Source organism: Capsella rubella, unplaced genomic scaffold, assembly GCF_000375325.1.
Source record: "Capsella rubella cultivar Monte Gargano unplaced genomic scaffold, Caprub1_0 scaffold_3, whole genome shotgun sequence".
Classification (NCBI taxonomy): Eukaryota; Viridiplantae; Streptophyta; class Magnoliopsida; order Brassicales; family Brassicaceae; genus Capsella; species Capsella rubella.
This window is the reverse complement of record NW_006238921.1, coordinates 12991796-13016322: the sequence shown is the minus strand read 5'-3', so window position 1 is coordinate 13016322 and position 24527 is coordinate 12991796. Positions and strand designations below refer to the sequence as shown.

At 32.2% G+C, this 24527-nt stretch overlaps 4 protein-coding genes and 1 long non-coding RNA gene across 7 annotated transcripts; 2 read left to right on the top strand and 3 right to left on the bottom strand.

Moving 5' to 3' along the window:
- Positions 1 to 18: 18 nt before the first annotated feature.
- LOC17890753 (transcription factor ABORTED MICROSPORES) lies at positions 19 to 2840 on the bottom strand. The gene is made up of 9 exons (XM_006299955.2): positions 2762 to 2840; positions 2354 to 2470; positions 2066 to 2233; positions 1909 to 1981; positions 1760 to 1828; positions 1064 to 1681; positions 733 to 987; positions 455 to 631; positions 19 to 360 (listed from the first exon to the last, which is right to left on the bottom strand). Exons 2-9 carry the CDS (start codon positions 2452 to 2454, stop codon positions 124 to 126), a joined length of 1698 nt encoding a protein of 565 aa, XP_006300017.1. The 5' UTR covers positions 2455 to 2470; positions 2762 to 2840; the 3' UTR covers positions 19 to 123.
- A 3271-nt stretch (positions 2841 to 6111) lies between these two features.
- LOC17891453 lies at positions 6112 to 8765 on the top strand. Of its 3 annotated transcripts, none has more exons than XM_023785732.1 (4): positions 6112 to 6411; positions 6899 to 7060; positions 7358 to 7656; positions 7808 to 8765. In XM_023785732.1, exons 2-4 carry the CDS (start codon positions 6937 to 6939, stop codon positions 8519 to 8521), a joined length of 1137 nt encoding a protein of 378 aa, XP_023641500.1. In that variant the 5' UTR covers positions 6112 to 6411; positions 6899 to 6936; the 3' UTR covers positions 8522 to 8765. The 3 variants fall into 3 exon arrangements, with proteins under 3 accessions (XP_023641500.1, XP_023641499.1, XP_006297913.1); XM_023785731.1 differs by having other exon boundaries at positions 6402 to 6424; positions 6900 to 7060; XM_006297851.2 differs by lacking the exon at positions 6112 to 6411 and adding an exon at positions 6508 to 6803 and having other exon boundaries at positions 6900 to 7060.
- Positions 8766 to 9817: 1052 nt separating this feature from the next.
- LOC17891902 (UDP-glycosyltransferase 90A1) lies at positions 9818 to 13256 on the bottom strand. The gene is made up of 3 exons (XM_006297525.2): positions 12299 to 13256; positions 10543 to 10878; positions 9818 to 10388 (listed from the first exon to the last, which is right to left on the bottom strand). Exons 1-3 carry the CDS (start codon positions 13214 to 13216, stop codon positions 10218 to 10220), a joined length of 1425 nt encoding a protein of 474 aa, XP_006297587.1. The 5' UTR covers positions 13217 to 13256; the 3' UTR covers positions 9818 to 10217.
- Positions 13257 to 14164: 908 nt separating this feature from the next.
- On the bottom strand, positions 14165 to 19977 carry LOC17891600 (UDP-glycosyltransferase 90A1). Its single transcript, XM_006299920.2, has 3 exons — positions 19045 to 19977; positions 14481 to 14804; positions 14165 to 14369 (listed from the first exon to the last, which is right to left on the bottom strand). Exons 1-3 carry the CDS (start codon positions 19975 to 19977, stop codon positions 14217 to 14219), a joined length of 1410 nt encoding a protein of 469 aa, XP_006299982.2. The 3' UTR covers positions 14165 to 14216.
- A 2292-nt stretch (positions 19978 to 22269) lies between these two features.
- LOC111831728 lies at positions 22270 to 23019 on the top strand. Its single transcript, XR_002834874.1, has 3 exons — positions 22270 to 22361; positions 22473 to 22653; positions 22749 to 23019. It is a non-coding gene; the product is annotated as an uncharacterized LOC111831728 (long non-coding RNA).
- The last annotated feature ends 1508 nt before the right edge of the window (positions 23020 to 24527 follow it).

Genomic DNA, 24527 nt, shown 5'->3' with positions numbered 1-24527 from the left:
TACTGGATACAGGAAACGTTCTCGAACTGACATGTCTTATTTTTTTTCTTCAAATGAAAGATCTTCAAAGCTTATATGTAGACAGTCTGATATGACAACATGTTGTAGCTTTGGGAATTGTCCTTATTGGTTGTTGTGGTAATGGTTGATGTGTTGGTGGTGGTGATGATTCATCTGATGATCAAATGGGTGATGATGATGCTGATGATCATCATAGTGTTGATAATCAACGTCGTTCTTTTCGTTTTGCATTGAACCGGTTGCCATCTGATCATCTTGCCATCCTCTAGATGTGTTCCGGGTTATTTCCAGCAACGAGTTCCTTACGTGTTCAGCTTGCACCATCTCGTTATCACTTTTCTGTAACATGGGAATATAGAAACATATAGTATTCGTAGAAAAATTTGTTTTGGTTTTTGTTTCTTCATTCCGCAGGTCTTTAGATCGATCATACCTCGACTTTGAAGACATTGGAAACAAGGCTGAGGTAGCGAGTCGTGTTAGCATTTGTGACCTCCAGTCCCAGAGAATCCAGTGCCTCCATTAGCCTTGTGAAGCCTCCTGGTTTGTATTCGCAGATCACCTTTACGAAAAACTCTCTGCCATCTAGCTGAGCCACGTCCACCTGCGGCTGAAACCCCAACCCAACATAAATTGATATCATGAGAAGGTGATTTCATAGTTCAATAGAGAAGAAAGGTGAAAGTTAGTTTCTTCTTATTATGCTCTCACCTCCATTTCTTGCCCTTTATCATTGGAATTATCAAGATCAACATCTTGTTTCACGTTAGGAATATTGGAGTTGCATGAAAGCCCAGGGTGAAACCCAGTAACCACTGTCCCGTTCAGGCTCATCCCTCCTTGTTGCCTGTTAGATCCATCCTCAGTCTCTGAGTTCTCTTCAAGCTCGTCTTGAAGCTCCTTTGCCTCGTTCTGCAACTCCTTAACGTAGTTGATCGCGTCACCAAGAATTGACGCCCTATCCAACTTCCATGCCACAGAAACTGGTTTCAGAAAACGCCAAGAAACAAACCCCGAGAGGAAAACTGCAGATATAATATACCTTGGTTATCCTGGGAACAAGTGACCGGAGTGCATAAAGCCTATCGTTTAGCTTTTTCCTCCTCCTTCTCTCAGCCATCAGGTTCTTAGCTTGAGATATTTTGCCTGACTTCTTCTTGTACTTTGGATCATCTTCATCATCAATCTGGTCGCTGCAATCCGACCCCGAATCCAACCTACCGTTCTCATTCATTTCCTTGTCGTTAGCGACTTGCTGTTCGTTCACAAGCAAGCTAGGCTCGCCGATCACTGGAATCCCGTCTTCTGCCATGGTGTTAAATGGGTTCATACCCATCATCTCCTTGTTACCATTCTCCTGGAGATACCCTAAAGTTTCATGATGATAGTCACTCTTCACCTTCAAGTGCTGTTGGCCCTCGTAATCACTTATCTGAGGCAAGAAATTGAGCCGCATTTGATCAGCAGAGACATCGTACGACGATGGGAGATTCATCATGTCTTCATCCTTGGAACCCTTTTGATTGATTTCACCAGACAACATCCCATACGGCTTCGATTCAACCTCGTCCCCTACCATCATGTTGATTGTTACTGTTTCATCCATCAACATATTGCAATGTCCCATTACAAAATCCACCACGTTCTGATCTTCAGCGACCTATACGTGCAAAACATCATCACAAACCACGACAGTTTCCAAACCAAATAAAGAAAGACATAAGAGACGTAAACATACATGTCTGGTCGCAAAAAGCTCCACTAGTCCTCCTGATATAGGAATCAAAACCCTCGTACAGATTGTTTCCTGAATCCAAGAAAACTGAGTATTAAGACTAGTTGTTCATGTATCCGTGATTCCTCAAAACTCTGAAAATCGGATAATACCTGCATGAAACTTGGTTCTGAGCTCTCACTCAACCAACCCGTCTGATTAGTCAGAAGAGTCTCTGCATATATCCTACAGCAAAGTTCATTTTCTTATGACTCAAGATAACTCTTCGAAAAGAAAACATATGTGTGTATTACTTGTATATGATCATACCCGGAATCAAGAGGGATTGAAGAAGGAAGATGGGAAAGAAATTCACAAGATTTGGTGCGAGGATGATGAAACATAACATCCCTACAACTTCCAAAACTAAACTCTTCGGTTCCATTCTCAGCTATGAGTTCTGTCCCACCACAACAACATCCCATCCACTTCACAAACCTGTCTCCTCCAAAACCAAAAATAACAATATATGTGACGAAAGACAAAGAAAGACAGATAGATAAAAAGAGAGAAACTCTTTAAAAAGCTTAACAACTCATGAAAAAATATCAAAACAACCTTTGGTCTTCGTTTAGTCTCCAAAGAACACAATAGTCCCAAGCTCTTGCACCAACAAGAGGCCTCAATTTCTCCAACAAGTTCTGCATATTACTCTCCATTCTCTCAAACTGATTACTGCATAAATCAAATAAAAGCCTTTAATGTCGACAGAATCACAAAACTTTGTCATAAGACTGATATATACAGAGGCATATAGACCTAAGGATCTGCTACCTTAGCTAGGCTATATACTATCCAAAAATCACTAAAAGGGTCGTCTCTTCAAACACTAACCAATATTGCGTCAATAATTGATAGTTAAAGAATTAAAGAGTCAAAATGTATCATTTCTCATGATTTGATGAAAACTAAAGTTAGAGCTAAAAATGTCATGAGAAAAAAATGCCAAGACAAGAACTTGCTTACACAAGATTCTCGGAAGAAACAAGGCTACTCAAAAATCTTGTGACTGGTGAAAACTTGACAAGAGAAAGCCAAGAAGAGGTGACAAAAGATTGCAAGAAGTAGAAGAATGATCAATTGGTAGCAGCTAATTACTTCCATACAAGGTTGAGCTTTTTCATGTAAACCAAACGTCACCACATAACTTTTATTTATATATATATATATGAGTTATGATGTTTTCTTACTTCTCTCTTATGAGAGTTTGTTTATGGCTTTGGTAGGTAAAGTGCAGGACATGCATGACGATTATGTATACAAATATGCTTATGGAATGTATAAATAACTACATTAATATAGATATTATAAAGTATAGGTTATATTGAAAAATATGAAAGAAATAGAATGATGAAAGGGGCAGATTTGCATGAGCTAAGATAACGTGTAAAACCCTAACTAACTTTGTTGAGAGCTTCTCTCTTAGTTCCGTTTTGGTTATGCATTCTTCTTTCGGTGTCTCAACTACTATTTATTTTCCCTTTTTTCTTCCAAAAACAGAAAAAAGTTATCTCATTTTAACAAAAAAAAAAGAAAAGAGGATATGTGTTATCATCTCATATATATATGAACTGAGAACTAAAGTTTACATAAATAATTGTATACAGCTTTGGAGCCGCGGATCTTGAATCTGATGGAATTAGTGATTTGGACCTAACACAAAGCACGTTTTAAACCTAACACAAATACAAAACATAACCGTTTTGGGGGAAAATCTTAATCGACTAAGTGTTTTTCATTATGTTTAAAACGGTTTTGTTTTGTATTTGACGGATGTCGTTAACGAGAATTAATCCCGTTTAATTGCTCCGACTGGCCATTTAACGATGTGACTAAACTGGCAAAGTCAACCAAAGTTTCATAATAAATAGAGAGTCAACAAAAAGTTTGTTGATTTAAATCAACAGTTGGAGAGTACTGGATTTAAATCAACAAAATCATACTCTCCAGGATTTTAATGGCATTTTTCCCCTTATATATATGTATATATATAGAATTGTATGTAGTTGTGGAGCTGTAGAGCCGCGGATCTTGAATCCGCAGGAATTAGTAATTCGAACTCTCTTATTCCGGCGGTCAACATGGTCTGATCGTCTTTTTTTCTTCGAGGCTTATTTTAATATCTTCTTTTTGTAATAACTGGTTTATCGTTGGTCTATCCGAATTCGAAAGTTTTAATGGATATAACAAATTTATCAAAAAAAAAATATATATAGTTTGTAGAAGTATAATTGAATGATAATAAACATGATTAATTTCTGAAAAAACAACTTATAGTCCCTTTTTGTTTCACTTAAATTAATGTTTTAAGATTTTACACACCAATTAAGAAGACATATAATATATCTTTTTTACATAAGAATATCATTAAATAAAATAAATTCAACCAATAAAAAACATGACATAAAATATGATTGCTCAAAAAATACTTAATATATCTAATTTTGTATTAAAAATTTTGAAAACATTGCTTAAAATTTTTGTCTAAAATATCACTTAAATGAAATGGAAAGAGTATTATTTACGTAAATGTTGGTCTTTTATTATCGTGGAGCAAGCAAAGGTGAGCTAGTTTTGTCTCCTAATTAATATCCCAAAGTTCCAACTGTCCACCTTTCTTGAAGCTAAAATTCCGATTACGTAACAAAACAACTCCCATAGTCCGATCGACGTAAGTTTTATGTATCTGAATTACGTCTCTACAGGCATGTTCCTCTACTTTAATTTTATTTTTATATCATAAGTCATATTTTTATAGAATTTAAATTCGATTCAGAAAGTATACAATTCTTTTCTATGAGATTTGAGTTAGAATCGTATATGTCATGAGATTTGAAATACATATCAGTAACGAAATCCAAACTTATATAGAGAAATATGTTCTTCTCTTGAAATTGAAACTCTATACATACATAAGAGAGATGACTTGTTAAGTTTTAGTATTGAGTTACGAATCAAAATGGAATAGTAAAGAGTAATTTGACTTGCTAACGTCTAAAGGCATCATTATTGGTCGCCTTATAGTCCTTAAAACTACTAATAAAAGGAAAAACAAATCAATTTTATAGTCTTGACATTATCTTAGTTAGCTGAATCAATATAGGTGAACTGTTTATTAATCAATTAAACGTTAGTTTTTTACTTTATATAATAAGATATTAATCGTCTATACATAAAATTAGTTCAAGATTAGAAAAGTTTAAAACTTTACTGTCAACAAAAAGAAGAAGTCCAGGACCTTTTGGTAAGGAGACGGGATTGAAGCGCCAACACTTCTCAAGTTCCATGATCAAGTAGATCTCATTTGCAGTAAAGCTTGAAATAATGGATTGTGTATCATGTCTATCATCAACCATGTGGATCAATCATTTACTATAAATAGTCAGACCCAGTATTTATGATTCTTGCCGAACTTATTTTTCTTTTTTTCTTCCCTTTCATGTAATTTATACAAATCAGCATGTTATTATTTTTGGGATAAATTAAATGTTAACTGAAAGTAATATAAAAATTACGAACAACATCACAAACAACATCATATTAATTTATCTGTGTTTTTGATTAAACTTGTTTTATATATTTATCAGTTTACATTGCATCTGGATTAATCTCCGAGTAAAAAATTACAAAAAAACATTATATTACATATTAATTTTCGTAACCTTGAGTAATCTTCGATTTTTCTTTCGAGTCGCTAGGTTCATCTAAAATGTCCGATTAACGGCTAACAATTTTTTATACAAAGATTTGGTCCCAAAAAAAAAAAAAAATTTATACAAAGATTTAATGTGTTTAAATACATTTTGAAAATTATGACTGCGAAAACATTTTTGACCTATAAAAAGTGATTTGGGTGTTAACCAAGTTTTAATAGCTCAATTGGTAAAGAATTATGTCAAAAGTTAAGAAGTCATCGGTTCGAATAGTGTTTGAGACGGAACTATAAAACATGATCTGAGGAGATGTATAGGTTTCGGTCCAAAAAAAAAGAAAGTGATTAGGGTGTAAAACAAATTTTTAGTAGTAAAGTAACAATTCAGTCAAATATTTGAATTGCGTATTTTTAATTTTTACCAACTATATATTATTCCTCACACTTAGTATACTACCAAACTACAAATAAAACTTAACAATCTTACTAAATGAAAAAAGATTAAACTTGAAAAGCAAAGAGTAAACAAACTTTAGAAGCTACTAGTCCCACACGTGCCACACGTGAGTAGTGTATTTAAAAAAAAAAAAATCGGTTAATAAGCTAAGGTGTGAATGAATACAAAGAGAAAGAGAAAGAGAAGTTTCCTTTTACTCGTCTCGGCTCCTCTCCTCGTTCTAGTTGTCAACTTCTGGAAGCTCTTTGATTGATTGCAACATCTATCTCTATTCTCCTACCATTTATTATTACCTTCGTTTCAATTTAAAATAATGGTCAATCTCGTCGAATCTTCAGCTATTCTCTCTTTATATTCTAATGGTTCCGGTCAAATCAAATACCTAAGGCAAAGACAGATCAAAGACCATCTTCCTCCTCAACTATTCTCTCTTTATATACTACAAATCTCTCTGTTTCTTCTGTTCCATCTTCTCTGCTCAATAACCTTTCTCTTCCCCATTCTCTTCCCCATTCTCCTGGTACCTCTCTCTATACCTCTCTCTGTATACTTCTCTCTGTATACTTCTCTGTGTGTGTATGCATAAAGCCTAAAGGGTGAATAAAGTTTGGAGCTTTTGATCGTAAAAATCGGTGCTTTACTCTTATGGTTGCAGAGATTGTTGTGGGTCTCTCATTAAATTGGAAAATGATGTCTCCTAATTAAAAAAGTTTATCTTTTTTGGTATTTGTTTGATTCGAGTTATTGTTTGTGGGGGGTTGTTTGGTGCCATGGTTTCATTTATGTATATGTTTTGGTAAAGTTGTCTCCTTTTTTGGTGGAAACCAGATTGGAATCATATTATGATGGTGTTTGGAGTTGTTGAATTATTTGCAAGTGTTTGATTTTTATATTTTGAGGTCTAAAGTCTTGACCTTTATTTACATAGCCTGAAAGGTCACATTTGTTAGTTCTTGGCTCTCATATGCTTTCTTGCTTGTGGTTGTTTGTTTCAGTTCTTGCTTCTGATTGAGTCTATATATTGATAAAGCCATGGACGCCAATCGGAAAGCTCACCCGGATTGTCGATATTCTGCAAACCCTTTCCATGAATGTGCTTCTGATTGTTTAGAGAAGATTGCTCAAGGCCGTGGAAAGAAGCATTCAAAAAAGCAAGGTACTTTCTTTGTCCTCACACTATGTTTTGATCCATTTAATCTATGAGTATGCATCCTTTGTGATGGAATTGCCTGATACTGAATGTGCTACTACTTGAAGTGTACATCATACGTTTTGCTTATCGATCTGTCGATGCAGCTTGTTGAGTCTTTGCCCTTCTTTATGTATTGCTTTTAAGAATAATCATGGGGGTTGTCTGTTATTACAGTTATAACTTGATCAAGGCGTTGTTAGCTTTCAATGGTTTGCCAAAGTTGTATGCTTTCTTTTCTTATTCTTGTATTGTTTATTACAGGTTCAACGATTCTTAGCCTCCCGGGGAGTTTCGGTAAGAAAAAGACAGAGTCACAGCCACCGTCACATCTGAATTCAAGGCCATATCAGAACGGTGCTGCCAATTCCCCAAAGGTTCGTCAGTCTAGACCTTCACCAATAGCTGTGAAGAAGACATCAGTTCCAGAAGCGAACAAATCGTTACACTCTCTATCGTCTGATGAAATCTCTATTGACCTCAACGTCAATGGTCAGCATGATTCTTTCAACCGTAAGCCGCAGAAGCCATCACGAACGGTTCCTCTATCCCCAAACAGCATGGTATGTCTTACTTTTCACTTATATTTGTCAGAGTCCTGTAGAGTTTTGGAAAGCCGGAATCTTTGTAACTTTTTGGACCAACCTTAGGTGGAATCTTACAAGCTTTACAGTGTCATCTTACCATGTTCTGTTTTGTTTTGATATTCTTCAGGTTGATAATAGCAAAACTGTATCACCAAAACCTCGAGAACATAAACTCAGTAGCAAGAATGACACAGTCAGTGAGATTAGTGTCTTCAATGTTGTAAGCCCTCCAAGATCATATGCCAATGACGACGATGATGATGATGAGGACGGAGTAGAGTTAGACCTTGTATCAGTAATGTCGGACTCGTGTGTTTCAGTTGGAAAATACCGTGTGAACTCATGTGTTTCCACAATCCTACGATCAATCCTCGACAAACATGGAGACATAGCCGCAAACTGCAGGCTAGAATCAGCATCTATGCGATCCCGATACCTAGAGTGCCTATGCTCATTGATGCAAGAACTTAGGTCAACCCCGGTTGGACAGTTGACCGAACTAAAAGTAAAAGAGATGCTCGCCGTTCTAAAGGACTTAGAGTCTGTGAACATCGACGTTGGATGGATGCGTTCGGTTCTTGAGGAGTTTTCTCAGTATCAAGAGAACACAGACTCAGAGAAAGAGAGGCAAGTAGGATTGGTGAGGTCTAAGAAACAGGAAATGGAGATTCAGGAGGCTGATTTGGCTCGGATTGAAAAGGAAGTATCGGAAGCGAGGTCGAGGGTCGAGGAGATGAAAGCCGAGCTGGCTGAGCTCGAGACAGAGCGGTTGAGGATGGAGGAAATGGGATTTAAGGTTGAGAAATATAAAGGGAAGTCGTTTCTTGATGAGCTTCTGTGATGTTTGTTAATACAAACTACAAAGTAAATCTAATACTCCCATAAGATTAATACAGTGTTTAGTTTATGTTTGAGTATAAGATGTTCTTTAATAGTCTAAACCTGATCTGAGTCATATTATGGTGAATTATTCACCAAAGGGTATTATTTTCTTGTTTTATTCTTTTTGGTCATAATATATATTACTTTGTATTCCAACAAATCAAAAGATATATTACTTTGTCTTATTCACATGTCTTGTAATATTTCTGATATCTAATATACTGATAATATGTACTAGTAGATATATGAATTATTGTACCATATGTTTGCTAGAGAAATGAGAGTTTCTTGTTGACATAATTTTGGGTTTGAACAACATTGACTATTCTTTTTGGCAGTATCATATACATATACCATTCACATTGGTATAATTTACTACTCAACATGAGATGTGATAGTGGTATTGATAGTTAGCATCTTGTCATGGGCTTATTTCAAGTTACGAACCAATCCAAGAAAATGAGTTGTGACATTATGCAAACTTTCAAGAATCAATTGCTAACTAAGATAACAATCTTCAATGAAACTGTAACATTTTATAATAATTGAGTCAGTAAAAAGTAAAGAAACTTGTAATTCTTTTTAGATCTAACTATTTTTGTACATGACATGTTCATCATTGCACATGCGTAGGTGTAATGTGGACCTTTCTTCTTTTACATGATTTATCTTGTTGAATCTTCACTTTACGACCAAAGATAAACGAGGTAGACACATCGAATAAAAAAGTTACTTACTTATACCATAAACATTGGCGTGCCCAGTCCCAGTCCCAGACCCAAAAGAAAAGAAAAAAAAAAAAAAAAAAATTTGAGGCGGGACGTACGCAGAATTGCCACGGTCCTTCCTCTTATTTGCGGGCCGCACTGATACGTGGCGGCCCACAATTGGTTAACTTTATGTTTTTTTTTAATTGCAAAAAAAAAAACAAAAAAAAAAAAAAAAAAATTGGGACAAAAATTTGTCCTAACCAATGTGGATGCCCTTAGAGCATAAGCATTGGTGAAGGCACATTGGTGAAGGACCAATCTTGGTCTCTCCATTATTTTTAGAATATTTAGATCGTAGGACTTTTAAAAATTTTGAGTGTAGGAGCATTGGTGTCTTTTATTATTTGTCCTTCTATTAAATTAATCATATTTTTAATTTAAAAGAATAATTTTTTTAATTATATAAAAAACATGGAAATAAAACATATATCATCCCATTCATAGCATTTTATTATTACAAAGTTTATAAAGTTGAAAAAACGAAAAACATACAATTTTGACATTATTAATATAAAACATCAAGCATACAACGATTAAAATTAACAACATTGAATTCATAGAACTTTAAAACTTAATTTTCATAATCTTGAAGATGTCCAAAATTAGTCCAAATATGTTCTATTAAATCATGTTTTAATTGTTCATGTGCTTGTTTATCCTGAACTCTTGTTCGACGAGTAATCGTTGTGCCTATATTTGAACCCACACCGGCGGTACCAACGGTATATGTTTGATCGATATCTTCTCCGTGCTGAAATTCAGAAATGTTACGGACATTGTATGTCGTGTATCTCTTAAAGATCACTCTTTATCCCACAGGTTTAGTTTTTCAACTAAACCAATTATTAAAGATCGAATAATAACATGTATTGGACTTATTACTTATTAGCATTCTTTGGCTAGCTCTCTACTCTTGCATAATGTCCTTATGAGCAAATCCAAATTCTTCCAAGACGAACCAGTTCCTTGAACCAAAGCTGCCTTTGCCATTTTTGAGTATTCTTTCACATTCTTTCTTGCCATTTTCCCCGTTTCTCCTTCGATCAGTTCTTTAACCTGTAAAATTAATAAAAATTAAAACTAAGATTTAACATATAAAATTAAAAATTAAAAAATGTAAAGCATGGTTAGTTATCATTAATTCAATGTAACAATGTTTAGACTCATTAATGAAAATAACAATAAAACTTTATAATTTGTGGCTCTATACCTTTCCACTTAGTTCATGTCTTGTCACAAATCCTTGAACATTACCATCTTCGGTTTCAAGTCCTACTCCGACCTTTATCTCCTCCACAACCATCCTTGCGTTGAAAGGTTGCTCGGCCATCATTGGCCAAGCCAGCAACGGGACCCCAACGCATATGCTCTCTTGCGCTGAGTTCCAACCACAATGGCTCAAGAATCCTTTGACACTTTCATGTGACAATATCTCCCATTGGTCCACCCAATCTCTCACTATCATCCCACTCTCTTTTATTCTATCCTTGAATCCTTCTCCAAGTATCTCTTCCACAGCTTTTCTCGTGACCCACAAAAAATTGACCTGAAATAAATCAAAATACGACATGAAGTGAAAACATGCATGTCGTATACCTTACAATAATTGATGTCTAACGTGTATAGTTTTGCTTTCTAGACTAGGCCATGGATTTAACTCGAAAATGGACAAAACAAAAAGAGTCAATGCTACTGGAGGCCGGCCATATATTATGACAGTGGTCAGTGGACACTGTAGTGTAGGGTGAAGTAATTGAAATGGCTCCCCAAATTATTATATAGTAGGTTTTTCTTTTTTTTTTTATGACAAAGAAAACTAAAATTTCGACTAATAAAAATATAAGCTATTACAAAGTTTTTGTTTTCATATTCTCTTCTTTTTTCTCCGTTATTACTATCTATCTTAACATTTTTTAAGTACATTTTGTACTAAAATCTATTTTGGGTTATAACCTTTTATTTTTTAATATTTGCATAATCAAACCCTTGCCATTTAAATAAATAACAAAACTTAAAGTAAATTTTGTAATTAAATCACAAGCAAATCTCAAAATTGGAAACAAATATTTATTACAACAAAAAAAATTTCCTCAAATATCTCTCTAATAACTTGAATCTCTCTCCAATATATTTATATAATCTTATTTATTTTCCACCTTTATAGTATTGCATAAAAAATATTTCTAACAAAAATACAAATTTTTTTCTACACATTTTGCAATTTAAATTTTTGAAAACGGACGTATATAACTCAATTGATAAAGGGAAAATGTTTATATAAGAGTTCAAAAGCATTATAAAATAGAAATTTGGTTTCTTAGGCATTCAAATTAAAAAAATATTATGTTTAATCCGGTTATATATTTAAGAAAAATAAAATTTAAAAAGTTTCAAAATATTATAAATTTAATTTCTTAGAAAGGTTTAAAATATTATAGAAACTCTTACTAATGCCCTAATATTATAACATTTAATTTAAAGTATTATTAATATTTTAACTCTAAATGTTTTGAAATATAATAATAATGTACATAAATATGATTGGACGGATTTGAGTTTACATAAATAGAATTATATTTTTCTTACGGGTTTTCTATAATATAATATTTTTACGGGTTAAGTTAAAATATAATTTTTTTTACAACAAAATTATTCTGCGGTGTACCGCGGGTTGACCACATATATATATGAATCTACTTATAATACAAATTCATAAATTTATGTAAAATTAAATGAAATAAACACGTATAAAACTAGACTATATAAACCAACTACGAAAATGACCAACCAAACAAATATATTAAATTATGGAACTGTGGTGTACCACGGGGTAAATCCTAGTTAACATTGACTAAATTATCATGGCCGACCTTAATTATGTCTAACTAAAGTATAACAGCTAAATAATGTGTGAAAACCAAAAGTTTCTATATATAGATGAACGGTTCAATGATATATTAATGTACCTTTGAATCTTCCAAGCCTAAAGCTAGTTCCATAAGCTGCTTGGCCGATAACTCTGCCTGCGTTCCAAAGGCCACGTACAAAACCGGACGTCCTTCTTCTTGTTTCCGATCCAACCACTGAATCCAAGCCGGTTTAGCCCTCCCCGATGTAGGAGGATCTTTGAAACACAATGGCCCAACACACCACGACTTTGGTCTATCAGAGCGGTTGTTGTTGTAATCAACAAATCCTGACTCGAGCTCATAGAAGCTATTAACTAGAGACCCATAACTTGTGGTGGTTGCAATCACTTGGTCTATTAATAGTTCAAGGGCTGGACCTGGATCGGTAGGAAGATGATAGAAATCACACTTTTTAACCTGGATCCATGGAAAGTCCGGTACAGTGACAGGTTCGGTATCAGATTTAGTTTCCGGTTCGGTAAAGATTTTGTTTTGTAAAGAAGAGTTCATGACAGCGGAGGCGTAAGAGTTAAAGCCGTAAAAGACCAACCTAGGAATCTTGAACTTAGCAGCAGATTCCGATGTCCACCAGAGGAATCCATCGGAGACCATGAAAGAAACTTGTGGAAGATCATTCTTGAGTGTTTCTTCGAAGAATGGTTGGAGAAGCTTCGTGGCCCGCGTGAATGGGACGAAGAGTGACATGGAAGGGAGCTTGTCCGTGCTCTCGACCCTGGGAGGGATCCCGGAGATGTTTTCAGGGAAAGGGAGAGAGATGACTTTGATCTCCGGTGTGTCCGAGAGGAACTCTGAGACAAAAGGTTGGTTCTTGGGAGTGGTGAAGACGGTGACGGTGAAGGAGGTGGTTGGTTCATTGTGGCTGAGGAGGAGACGACCGAACTGGAGGAGAGGGATGGTGTGGCCTTTTGACATGTATGGGAAGAGAACCACATGATGATGTGTTGATTCTGCCATGTTCTTTCTTTTGGAAAAAACTATATAACTAGCTTGTTTGTTTGTGTCGTATACTATATGTGTAAGCCTCTATATATAGGAAATAATATGGTTGAGTACCTCTTTTAAATATCACTAGATTTAGTGCATAAAATAATGTGTCCGTGTCACAAGTCTCATTTGCCCACCTTTTTTGCATGCAAGAATCCAAGCTCGCCATTATTAGTTTTGCTACCAATTATATATGAATTTATTTTTATTAAAGTATAACCAATAAATATGGTTTGTATCTTCTTATAGGCACTATCAAAAGAGGATGTGTGTCTAAAGGCACCTAATTATTCATCAACATTCAACAGGGATGGTTTAAAGATCAGAGAGCTGAATCATTAAAAATATTATCTAAAAAAATAAGAACAAAATCTTATATATTTTCCATGCATGCGTACGTTATTACATACAATTAAATTAGATCGAAACAAAATAAAAGAAGCGAATCGCGAGATTTTTTGACATGTGTTATATATCAGTTTCTCACGGAAGCAAATACCATAGGTTCTTTTTTTTTTTTTTGGACAATACCATATAGGTTCTTTAAATTTCTTCTAGAAACCAATAACAAAGAAGCCAGGAACTAGTTCCAGAAACTTATACTTTGAAATTTGATATATTAAAAAAAAATTAGAGACTGTTTGACAACAAAATTAAACATATAAATAAATTATTGTAATATATTTTTTACGCAAAGGTCTAAATTATTATAATTTTTTTTAATTATTATTAGAATATTTTTTTCAACTAAACAAAGACTAACTTGTACACATAATGTCTATATACTGGTTAGCGAATCGTTGGATTACTAATATTTAATTCAATTTATTTATGAAATTAAAAGTTAATTTTAAAATAAGAAATGCAAGAAAAATGACAAATTTTTTTATGGAATTTTGTTTAGATCCCAGCCTTATTTCATCTCTCTTACTTATTTTTCTTTATTTTAATAGAAATTAAAGTTTCTAGTTTATTGGAAATGGTTTAACTCTTTGAAAATCAAATCTAAGTTCTTCCAAGATGAACCAGTCCCTTCAACCAAAGCTGCTTTTGCCATTTTTGAATATTCTTTCACATTCTTTCTTGCGATTTTCCCCGTTTCTTCTTCCATTAGTTCTTTAATCTGTAATTAAAAAATTAATTATAAACACTCAAAAAAACTGAAAAAAAAAGAGCCTAACTATAAACATAACTATAATAAACTCAATGTTATTTTTTGTTTGTATCTCAATACCTTTCTACTAAGTTCCTCTCTTGTCACGAATCCTTGAACATTCTCAACTCTTGCTCCTACCTTTATCTCCTCCACAACCATCTTCGCATTGAGTGGTTGCTCGGCCATCATCGGCCAAGCCAGCAACGGGACACCAACGCATATGCTCTCTTGCACTGAGTTCCAACCACAATGGCTCAAGAATCCTTTGACACTCTCATGTGACAATATCTCCCATTGGTCAACCCAATCTCTCACTATCATCCCACACTCTCTTATTCTATCTTTGAATCCTTCTCCAAGAATCTTTTCCACATCTTTTCTCGTGACCCACAGAAACTTCACCTAAATAATCAAGTCATTGATATAATTTATGACATGCGTTTATTAAACAATATCTTACAATTAATGCATAAATTGTATGGTCTCGTATTGAATTACTAGAAAGTTGCCCACGCGATGCGTGGGTTATATATGAAATATTAATTTGAATTAGAAATTGAAAACTACATTAAGATATGTAGTTTATAAGTAACTTTTAATATAAAACATATTTGTGTACATTATAAACAATAAAAGTAAATAAAATATATATTTGAAAAATATGAAACCAAATGAGATCAAAACAAAGTTATACAAATTAGCACATACATAATATAGTAGGCAATTGTAAATTAATGTTAATTTTTTGTGTGTACATTGTTAATATTAAAAGTAAACAAAATTCATATTTCACCTAATATATATGATATTTTTAGACCTTACTTAGAAAAACTTTTTCAATTTAGAAAATATTTCACCTGAGATATAAGAGTTTTTGATCTATAATTATGTAAACACTAAAAAGATAAAGCAAAAGCCAAATCAACAGATGAAGATTATTTGAAAAAGAAGAACTTTGATATTTTCATTCTAATTGATTAGAAAAGAAGCTCACATATACGTAGATGAGATCTTTTTTATATATTAAGAATTATTTTATGTAGAATTTGTTCAAGAATAAAATTAATATTGAAACCATTTAAGAACAAACATAAAGATTGACATAACTATTAAAGCTAAAGAAATAAATTTATGTTAAAAAGGCATCACATGTTTACATCAACATTAACAAAGAAGATGAACAAATATATCTGTCTATTATATGTACATGACAACAACCATGAAATGCTCTTAAGTAATCGAATTTATGTTCGGTCTCTCTAGGAAAATCTAACTTGGGTTAGATATTTATATTGTTATGAAAAGAAAGACTATTATTTAGAACAAATGATTAAATATGATATTAGTGTAGAGTGTAGATTGGATATGATATTAGGGTATAACTCATACCTTATTAAATATTATAATTCAATAGGATTTTAGTGAAGTTCATTAATTCATAAAATGTAATAAAAATGTAATAGGATTTAAATAAAATGTAAAAAGTTACGTAAAATAGATGTTTTAATTATGTGATAGTAAATCATATATATATATATATATATATATATATATGTGATTTTATATCATATTCAATATGAAATTTTATTATAAAATAATCTCTTTTTTTTGGCAAAAGAACTTTAGGTATTAAAAATTGGATTCAGAAGTAGATGTCAAGTTATATTTATAGGAAAACAAAACTTTAGTTATATCTTTTTCTTTACGCAAATGAATTTTGGATCCCAATTAATAATTTTACTCATAATAATGTTTTCATAATAATTTTATTTTAATTGTTACCTAATTATATGATTATTTGGAAATAAGATTGACATAAATGTTTAGTTAGAAATAAAAATGAAAATAATTAATTAAAAATAAAATATACGTGTCATCAACAAAGAGCCCCAAATGTGGTAACGTGGTGAAAAGTTAGAAAAAACCTTATTCAACTGATGAATGAATTAAACTAAATTTAACTTTTATGAACTATATGATTTAAAACAATTTAAAGACCAATTTTTTAAAATCAAGTACTTTTTGTTTCTTTTTAAACAGTTAGACCTCAAATTTTAAATAAATTAAATATTATAAGAACTGAATTACAAAATATTATTTGAGATTTTCAAAAAAATAGAAGAAGTTATTTGTTAAAGGTTTAAATTGAAACTTTTATTTATATAACAATCAAAACTTTTATTTTACATATGTGTTATATCATACTTTCTCCATTCATACTCATAAGTATGAAAACGTATGTATAATAAGGCATTAGAAATAAAAATTGAAAAAGTATGTATAATAAGGCATTAGAAAAGAGAAGGACAAGTGGGTTAGTGTTTCTCACCTCTGTTGCCTTCTCACCAGATCCGGGTTCGAGTACGGTCCCTCTCAAAGAGAAATATATAATTTGTAATGATGACAAAAAAAAAAAATTAAGTCATTAGAAATAAAAATTGAAACTATGTTTGATATATATCATACTTTCTAAAATAAATTAAGATCAAATTCTTAGAATGATACTTTTATTGATTTTCAATCCATATAACAACACAAAAATAGAAAAATATTTAAGATACATGAATGTAGTGAAAGAGAATGAGAGAGAGAGAGAGAGAGAGAGAGAGAGAACTTAATTATAAGATTGTAATCTAAAATAGACAATAGAGATGAAATAATGTCATATAAAACAATGTAAATATATATCATATAGTGTCTAAAATTAAAATTTAGATTAAACTTTTACAATGCAAATTAAATTTGTTTTTCAACTCATACAACAACAAACAGCCAACAACAAAAAACAGAAAAACTAAACAAACTCAATTATAGAAGATTTGAGATAAAGTGGAAGAGGAGCAGGGAATGAGAGAATGAGAAAATGAGTATTTATAAAATTAGAAGTGATGAGAGTTACAATTTAGAAGAAAAAATTGTAGGAGTTAATTCTAATTTATTGAGTGTTGACTAAAATTGAGTAGAAAAATATAGTGAATGCAAATTTATATTATTTCAATTATTAAAAAGTGAGTTAAATGTATTTAATTAATTGTGTTTTAATTGAATATAAATATAGATGATCAAATTTTTTTATTTATGGCTTGATTAAAATAATTTTTCTTTAGGTTTATATTAAAGTGTCAGTTTAATATATATAACTAAATATGTTTTATTTTTGGTTTAGTTGAAAACATAATTTTTTAAAAAACATTTTATAGAAAAATAGACCAGTAAGAAGAAGGTGAAACAAACCACATATAAAACACAATTGAATAAATACCCCTTTTGGTGTACTCCTTTCTAAAAATACCCCATTTTCTATCCATTTTCAAAAATACCCCTTTTTAAATATAAAAAATTAGAAAGTTTATATAGTTTATAAGGTACTTCTATATAATAACTACTACTGGGAGATTCGATACAAATATTTTAAAATGTTTTAAATAGTTTTAAATCGTTTTTATAAGTTTTATAAGGTTTTTAAAAGGTTTTTAAAAGGGTTTATACGGTTTTTATAAGGTTTTTATAATTTATTTTTACGCTATTTATGAAAGTTATATAATGTTTTATACACATATAAAAGTAATTTGTATATATATTTATAAGCTTACAAACATATTTGGATAAATTTCAACATTTTTAGTGGGTTTTTTGATAAAGTTTGAAAATGGGGTATTTTTAAAAAGAGGTATATGAAAATGGATATTTTTGAAATTCCCCCATGGTCATATATATCAATCTCTCACTTTAATTTTAAAACTGAAAAATATATATTCAATTAAAACACAATTAATTAGATCTCTATATTTAACTAACACTTTAATATAAGAACTAAAGTTATAAGAATTTGCATTAACTATATTTCTCTACTCAATTTTATTCAACACAAAATTAATAAGAATTAACTCCCACAATTGTGGATTTACTATCAAATAATTAAAACATCTATTTTACTCAATTTGCATATATTTTATTTAAGTTTCTTCCATCATTAAAGTGAAAAAAGAACAGAGTATTTTATAATAAACTAAATATGATGGATGAAAATTTAAATAAAATGTAAGAAAATTATTTAAAATAGAATTTTTAATTATGTGATAGTAAATCATATATACATATATATGTGATATATCATATGCAATATGTGATTTTGTTTTAAAACTTTAGTTATATCTTTTGCTTTAGAGAAATGAATTTTGATCCCAATTAATAATTTTACTCATAATTATTTTTTCATAATAATTTTATTTTAATTTTTACCTAATTATATGGTTATTTGGAATTAAGATTGACATAAATGTTTTAGTTAAAAATAAAAATGAAAAAATTAATTAAAAATAAAGTATGACACATGTCATCAACAGAAAGCGCCAAATGTCGTAACGTGGTGAAAAGTTAGAAAAAACCTTGTTATATTATATAAGATGTCGACCAAAGACGCATATGGCTATATCATAAGATGAACAGACAAATTTTAGATAGGGAAAATGCCATCAATATAAGATGGATAGCCAACTTGTATAGTCACACTCTAAACTAGCTAATTTGAAGTCATGTAATTAAGTTGACAAAAATCATTTGCCTGCTCAAGAGTTAATTAAGAGTTAAAACTATATATAACTAATGTGTCTTAATTATATAATTGATGTATGGTACGTACCTTTGAATCTTCCAAGGCTAAAGCTAGTTCCATAATCTGTTTGTCCGATAACTCTGCCTGCGTTCCAAAGGCCACGTACAAAACCGGACGCCCTTCCTCTCGCTTCCGATCCAACCAATGGATCCAAGCCGGTTTAGGACTCTTCGGTTTAGGAGGATCTGTTAAACACAATGGCCCAACACACCACACATTTTTTCCATGAGAGTTGTTGTAATCAACAAATGCTGACTCGAGCTCGTAGAAGCTATTCACTAAGAACCCGTGGCTTGTAGTGGCTGCCATGATTTGGTCATTGAATAGTTCGTGCATTTGATCCTGCTTGTCCTGATCGAGAGCACCATGGTCAAAATCAGACTTTTTGACCTGGATCCATGGAAAGTCCGGTACAGTAAACGGTTCTGTATTAAATTCAGTTGCCGGTTCGGTAATGAGTTTGTGTTTGTGTTTGTAAACAGAGATGGAGACGGCAGAGGCGTAAGAGTTCATGCCGAAAAAGACCAACCTAGGAATCTTGAACTTAGCAGCAGATTCCGATGTCCACCAGAGGAAACCATCCGAGACCATGAAAGAAACTTGTGGGAGCTTCTTGAGTGTTTCCTCGAAGAATGGTTGGAGAAGCTTCGTGGCGCGTGTGAATGGGGCGTAGAGTGACATGAAAGGGAGCTTTTCCGTGCTCTCGACGCCGGGAGGGATCCCGGAGATGTTTTCAGGGAAAGGGAGAGAGATGACTTTGATCTCCGGTGTGTCCGAGAGGAACTCTGAGACGAAAGGTTGGTTCTTGGGAGTGGTGAAGACGGTGACGGTGATGGAGGAGATAGTTGGTTCTCTGCGGTGGTGACGAAGGAGGAGACGACCGAACTGGAGGAGAGGGATGGTGTGGCCTTTTGACATGTATGGGAAGAGAACCACATGATGATGTGTTGGTTCTGCCATTTGTAATTTGTTATGTGTTGAAACTTCTGTCGATAGGTTCTGTCCGCAAGCCTACTATATAGGAAGTGAATCGTGATTGATTAATTATATTTTCTGTTATTATCAAAATAACAATTATGAAATTCATAAATATATACAACGACACGAATTAAAGTAGAACTTGAGTTTGTAAACTAAACCAAGGGAAGCTAAATATAGTTACATGTTCACTGAATTCATACAAGTGTTTTATTTTGGTCTAGTTAACCATTTGTATTCAAATTGAAAGTCACACTTATAACAATGTAATACTAGATACACACACTTTGATACCTTAAAGTCATTGATTTTTGTTTACAAACTTGGTAATATATAGTTTATCACTAACTTTGAGACCACTTTCAACGCATGAATTCTCTCTTAATCTCTTAGATATAATATTTAATCATTTTACAATAAATAAATTAATTATTTAAAATTTTACAAGGATAAAATTAAAGTTAACTAATAATGTGGTGCCAAGTAGTATAACATGCTAAGAGACCGTATGTAAGAGCAACTCCAATGCAAGTTATTTAGCAAATTTCTAAGAATTAAAAAGAGAAAACATGTAATAAGCTAAGAAATAGTTCTCACCTCTGTTGCCTTCTCACCAGATTCGGGTTCGAGTCCGGTCCCTCTCAAAAAGAGATATATAATTTGTAATGATGACAAAAAAAAAAAAAAGCTAAGAAATAGTTTTTGCTAAGAATTTTTGAAATAGTGTCTTAAATACATGTGTCCACTTATGATTGAGTGGAGGAAAAAAAGAAAAAAAGAAACAAATTTTCTGATTATTTAAAATGTAGTGTTTAGTAACTTATTAAAAACTTTACCATTGGAAAAATAAATTTTACATAAGTTTTTAGTTTCAACTTTTGTACTTTTTGTAATTAGAATATTACCAACATACTTGTTAAAAGATTTACCATTAGAGTTGGTCTAAAAACTTTTGTTATTAACCCTTCTTTAACCTTTTCTCTTATTATTCAATATTTTTTTATTTTTTTATTCATTAATATTTTTTTTTTAAAAACCTCCGTTGGAGGTGCCCTGACATAGTATTAAGATATATGGAGACACATCGATATATAAGACAAAACAAAAGGCGACCACCACTATACATTGGTATTTGTCCGGAGATCAAAAGGCGACCACCACTATACATTGGTATTTGTCCGGAGATCGTTTGTCCGGTTTTGTTGGAGGATATTAATAGGATCGCGTGTTCACAATGGATCCGTATGTAACGTAGTTTTCTTTTTACTTTGAATAAAACTTAAGAGGCAATTTGTCTCCTATTTCCTACCAAAAAAAACTATACATTGGTATAGTCCAACATTTATGTACACCATAATATCAATATACATATTATAGTGCATCTATATATTAGATATTTTGTAGTTTCACAAAAAACAAAATTATTATTAAATGTTTATTTGATACAAATCAGTGAAATCACTTTCCAATTAAAAGTCGTGGTACCCAAAAATCAATTAAATGTCGTATGCTCACCTTTTTGGCATGGAAGAATCTGACCATGCCATTTAATAGTTTTGAAAGCAATTATGACATTTTGTGCAACACTAAAAAAAGAGTATCCTGTATATAGCCTTATATTGTATACAAACATTAAAGAAGAGGAACAAATTATGAAAACTTATACTTTGAAATTTGTATATATGTACTTTGTTATCAATTTTATTTTTTTGTTTGTATCTCAATACCTTTCGACTTTTTTGTTAGTTCCTCTCTTGTCACACGAATCCTCTTAGAGCAAGATTATCAATGGTATCTTACATTTTAATCTTAGAATTAGTTTAATAATAAATTTGAAAAAGTAATGGTTAAGAGTTGTATTTGTGTTTTTTGTTTTGAGACATCTTTATTGGTAGTATCTTAGGTTGGGGATCTTCGAAAAAGAAAAATTATATAAAAACTAAATTAAATTAAAATTTATAATTTGAGAAAACTTTATAATTATTGAAAAATTTAAAATTTAAAACATACATAAGATAAAATTAAGGAAAGAAAGAAAGAAGAGAAAAATTAAGAAATGAGAAATTCCCTAAACTAGCAGCATTTAACTTCTTGTTCCACAAATACCACACCCTCTTTAATTCTCTGCTAATACCATTAGTATCTGAATAAAAATACTATTTTACCCTTGTGGTATAAACACCAAATATCGATCCCCCATTTACATCTTCTCTGCCGTTGTTCTCCGACGTCACCTCCGGCGAGATTTGGCGACTCCATTCATCGTCTCCATCTTCCTCCAACATCTTCAATTTCAGATATCTCATTCATCTCTTCTTTGTTTCTCTCGCTTCTCAATTATCTCTTCCTCGGATCTTTGTTACAAGGTGATTCTAATTAGATTAGTGTTTTCCAATCCTAGAGTTTATCAGATTTTGCCTTGATCTATTCTTCGTTTCATTCTGCCTCAATTATGTCTACTTCTATTTTGCCTTAAGCATTTTGAGAGAAAAATTTTTGCTTCGACACGGGCAATTGCTGAGGAGAAACAATCACTAGACTGGGAATTTCGTGATTTATCTGCAAGTATCGTTGAGCAATTGAACAAGCTTAGTGGTTTTAAGAAGTATAAGGTCTCTGATATTTTGTTCTTTGGTTGACACACCACAATCTCGTTTGGTGAGAGTACATTGTAATTTGTTGATAGGTTTTGAGGTATTCACGTTGGCTTAATGGTGCAGCTATAACTGATCGAGATGGATTTATATATGCAGATAAGGAGAATCTTGATTATTGCAAAGGTCGTTGGATTCGTATCGATTCAGGTGAATCAAATTCTTTGGTTCGATATGAAATTACCTCCTTAATCTTTTTCTTCTTGATTTCTTTTATCTTATGTATGCAATAGAAGCACTTTCATTTGATCTTGTTGCTTGCAAGATTAGTGTTTATCCTTAATCTTTAGCATGCTGGTTTATGTTGACCACAAGTCTCCTAACGTTTTTGTTTCTCTAATTTTTTGTGCTGAGTAATTTTGTTTAATCAGACTATGTGCAACAGAATTTTTGTTTCTCTAATTTTTTGTGCTGAGTTATTTTGTTTAATCAGACTATGTGCAACAGAAACAAAAACATTAGGAATTTTTTGAAAATTTTTAGTTTAATACGTGTATGGTGGCAAATTTGCTCAGAAAAAACATTTGAAGCATATCTTCTTGCCAAAAAAAATATTGGAAGCTTGTTCTCGTTGGACTTGCATTTCAGGTTCTACCTCATCCAACAAATTTATGGCTTTTAATGTTGTTTCAAGTCTATTCAAGCTCTGAAATTTCATGATCAATGCTTTGTATTTAGCAGCTTGATATGGTGTTGTAGTTTACATAATTTTAGGTGGATCTAGTGATGAAGTGCACATGAATCTCAGTAAGTGTATTTGTGCTCAATCTAAGAAAGAAGACTGATTGAGGATGGGGAAGATGTTCTTGTTATCCGGTTGTTGATTGGTCTTAGCAGTAAAATTAGCTTGGAACCTCCACCGTATTTGATTCTAACAAAGCTAAACTGAACTACTAGAAATGCTTCTTGGTGTGAGTATTGCAAAGAAGGTTTCCCTTTGTACAGAGATACCATATATATCACAAGTTCTCAGGTTTTAGAAAAATTTAGGAAGATGTTTCTAACATTCAAGAACGTCTTCCCTAATATTATGTCATCCTTCGAAGGATGACATCAAATTCAAACTTTTTCATGTTTCAAATGGAAAAGGTGGACAACATGGCGTTGTTTAATCAAGGCACTTATGACAAGCTTAAGCAGCTAAGTTCAAGCTCATATGAGTGGTTACCTTCCTATAATTTAAAGATAATTTTCTAAACACTATGGAATCCTTACTATTTTTGGAACTTTTTTTTTATATTCTGAGAATCTGAAGGGCAGGGCCCTATTCTCGAACCCTCAGCCGAGCTTAAACCTGCCCGCCTTTCCTTTTGATTTGACGGGGACCAAAGAAATGTCTCCACCAGTTGTCAACAATCTTTCTTCGGAATTCTACTGAACGGGTCGATCCTCTACTCCCCTTTGTTTTAGCAACTTATCCTAAGGTCTCCTCTCCTTTCAGTCGAGTGACAAAAGTACCTCGCCAAGAGCTATCCGGCGACGACAGAGAAACCAACTCGCTTGTTGCAGCGGGGCGGCTTTTTTGTTTTATAAAAAATGAGATATTACATCTCTTTTAGTTATGGTTTACCTCCATGTATCACAATTTTGTACCTCTCATTTGTACTTATCATTTGTACTTATCATTTGTACTTATCATCAAATTAGAATTGATTTTGTTCATGAATACCTTCCTAAATGAATTAAAATCTTCATAAACTCCATTCTTAGTTAAATTAAAACTTCATTCAGTCCTTCCTAAACTTCATTATCTCCTTCCTAAGATGAATTAAAACCTTCCTAAAATCCATTTTAGTTGAATTAAAACTTCATTCAGTCCTTCCTAAACTTCATTAAGTGTTTTAAATTTTTTGTTTAAAAATAAAAAAACTATTATTC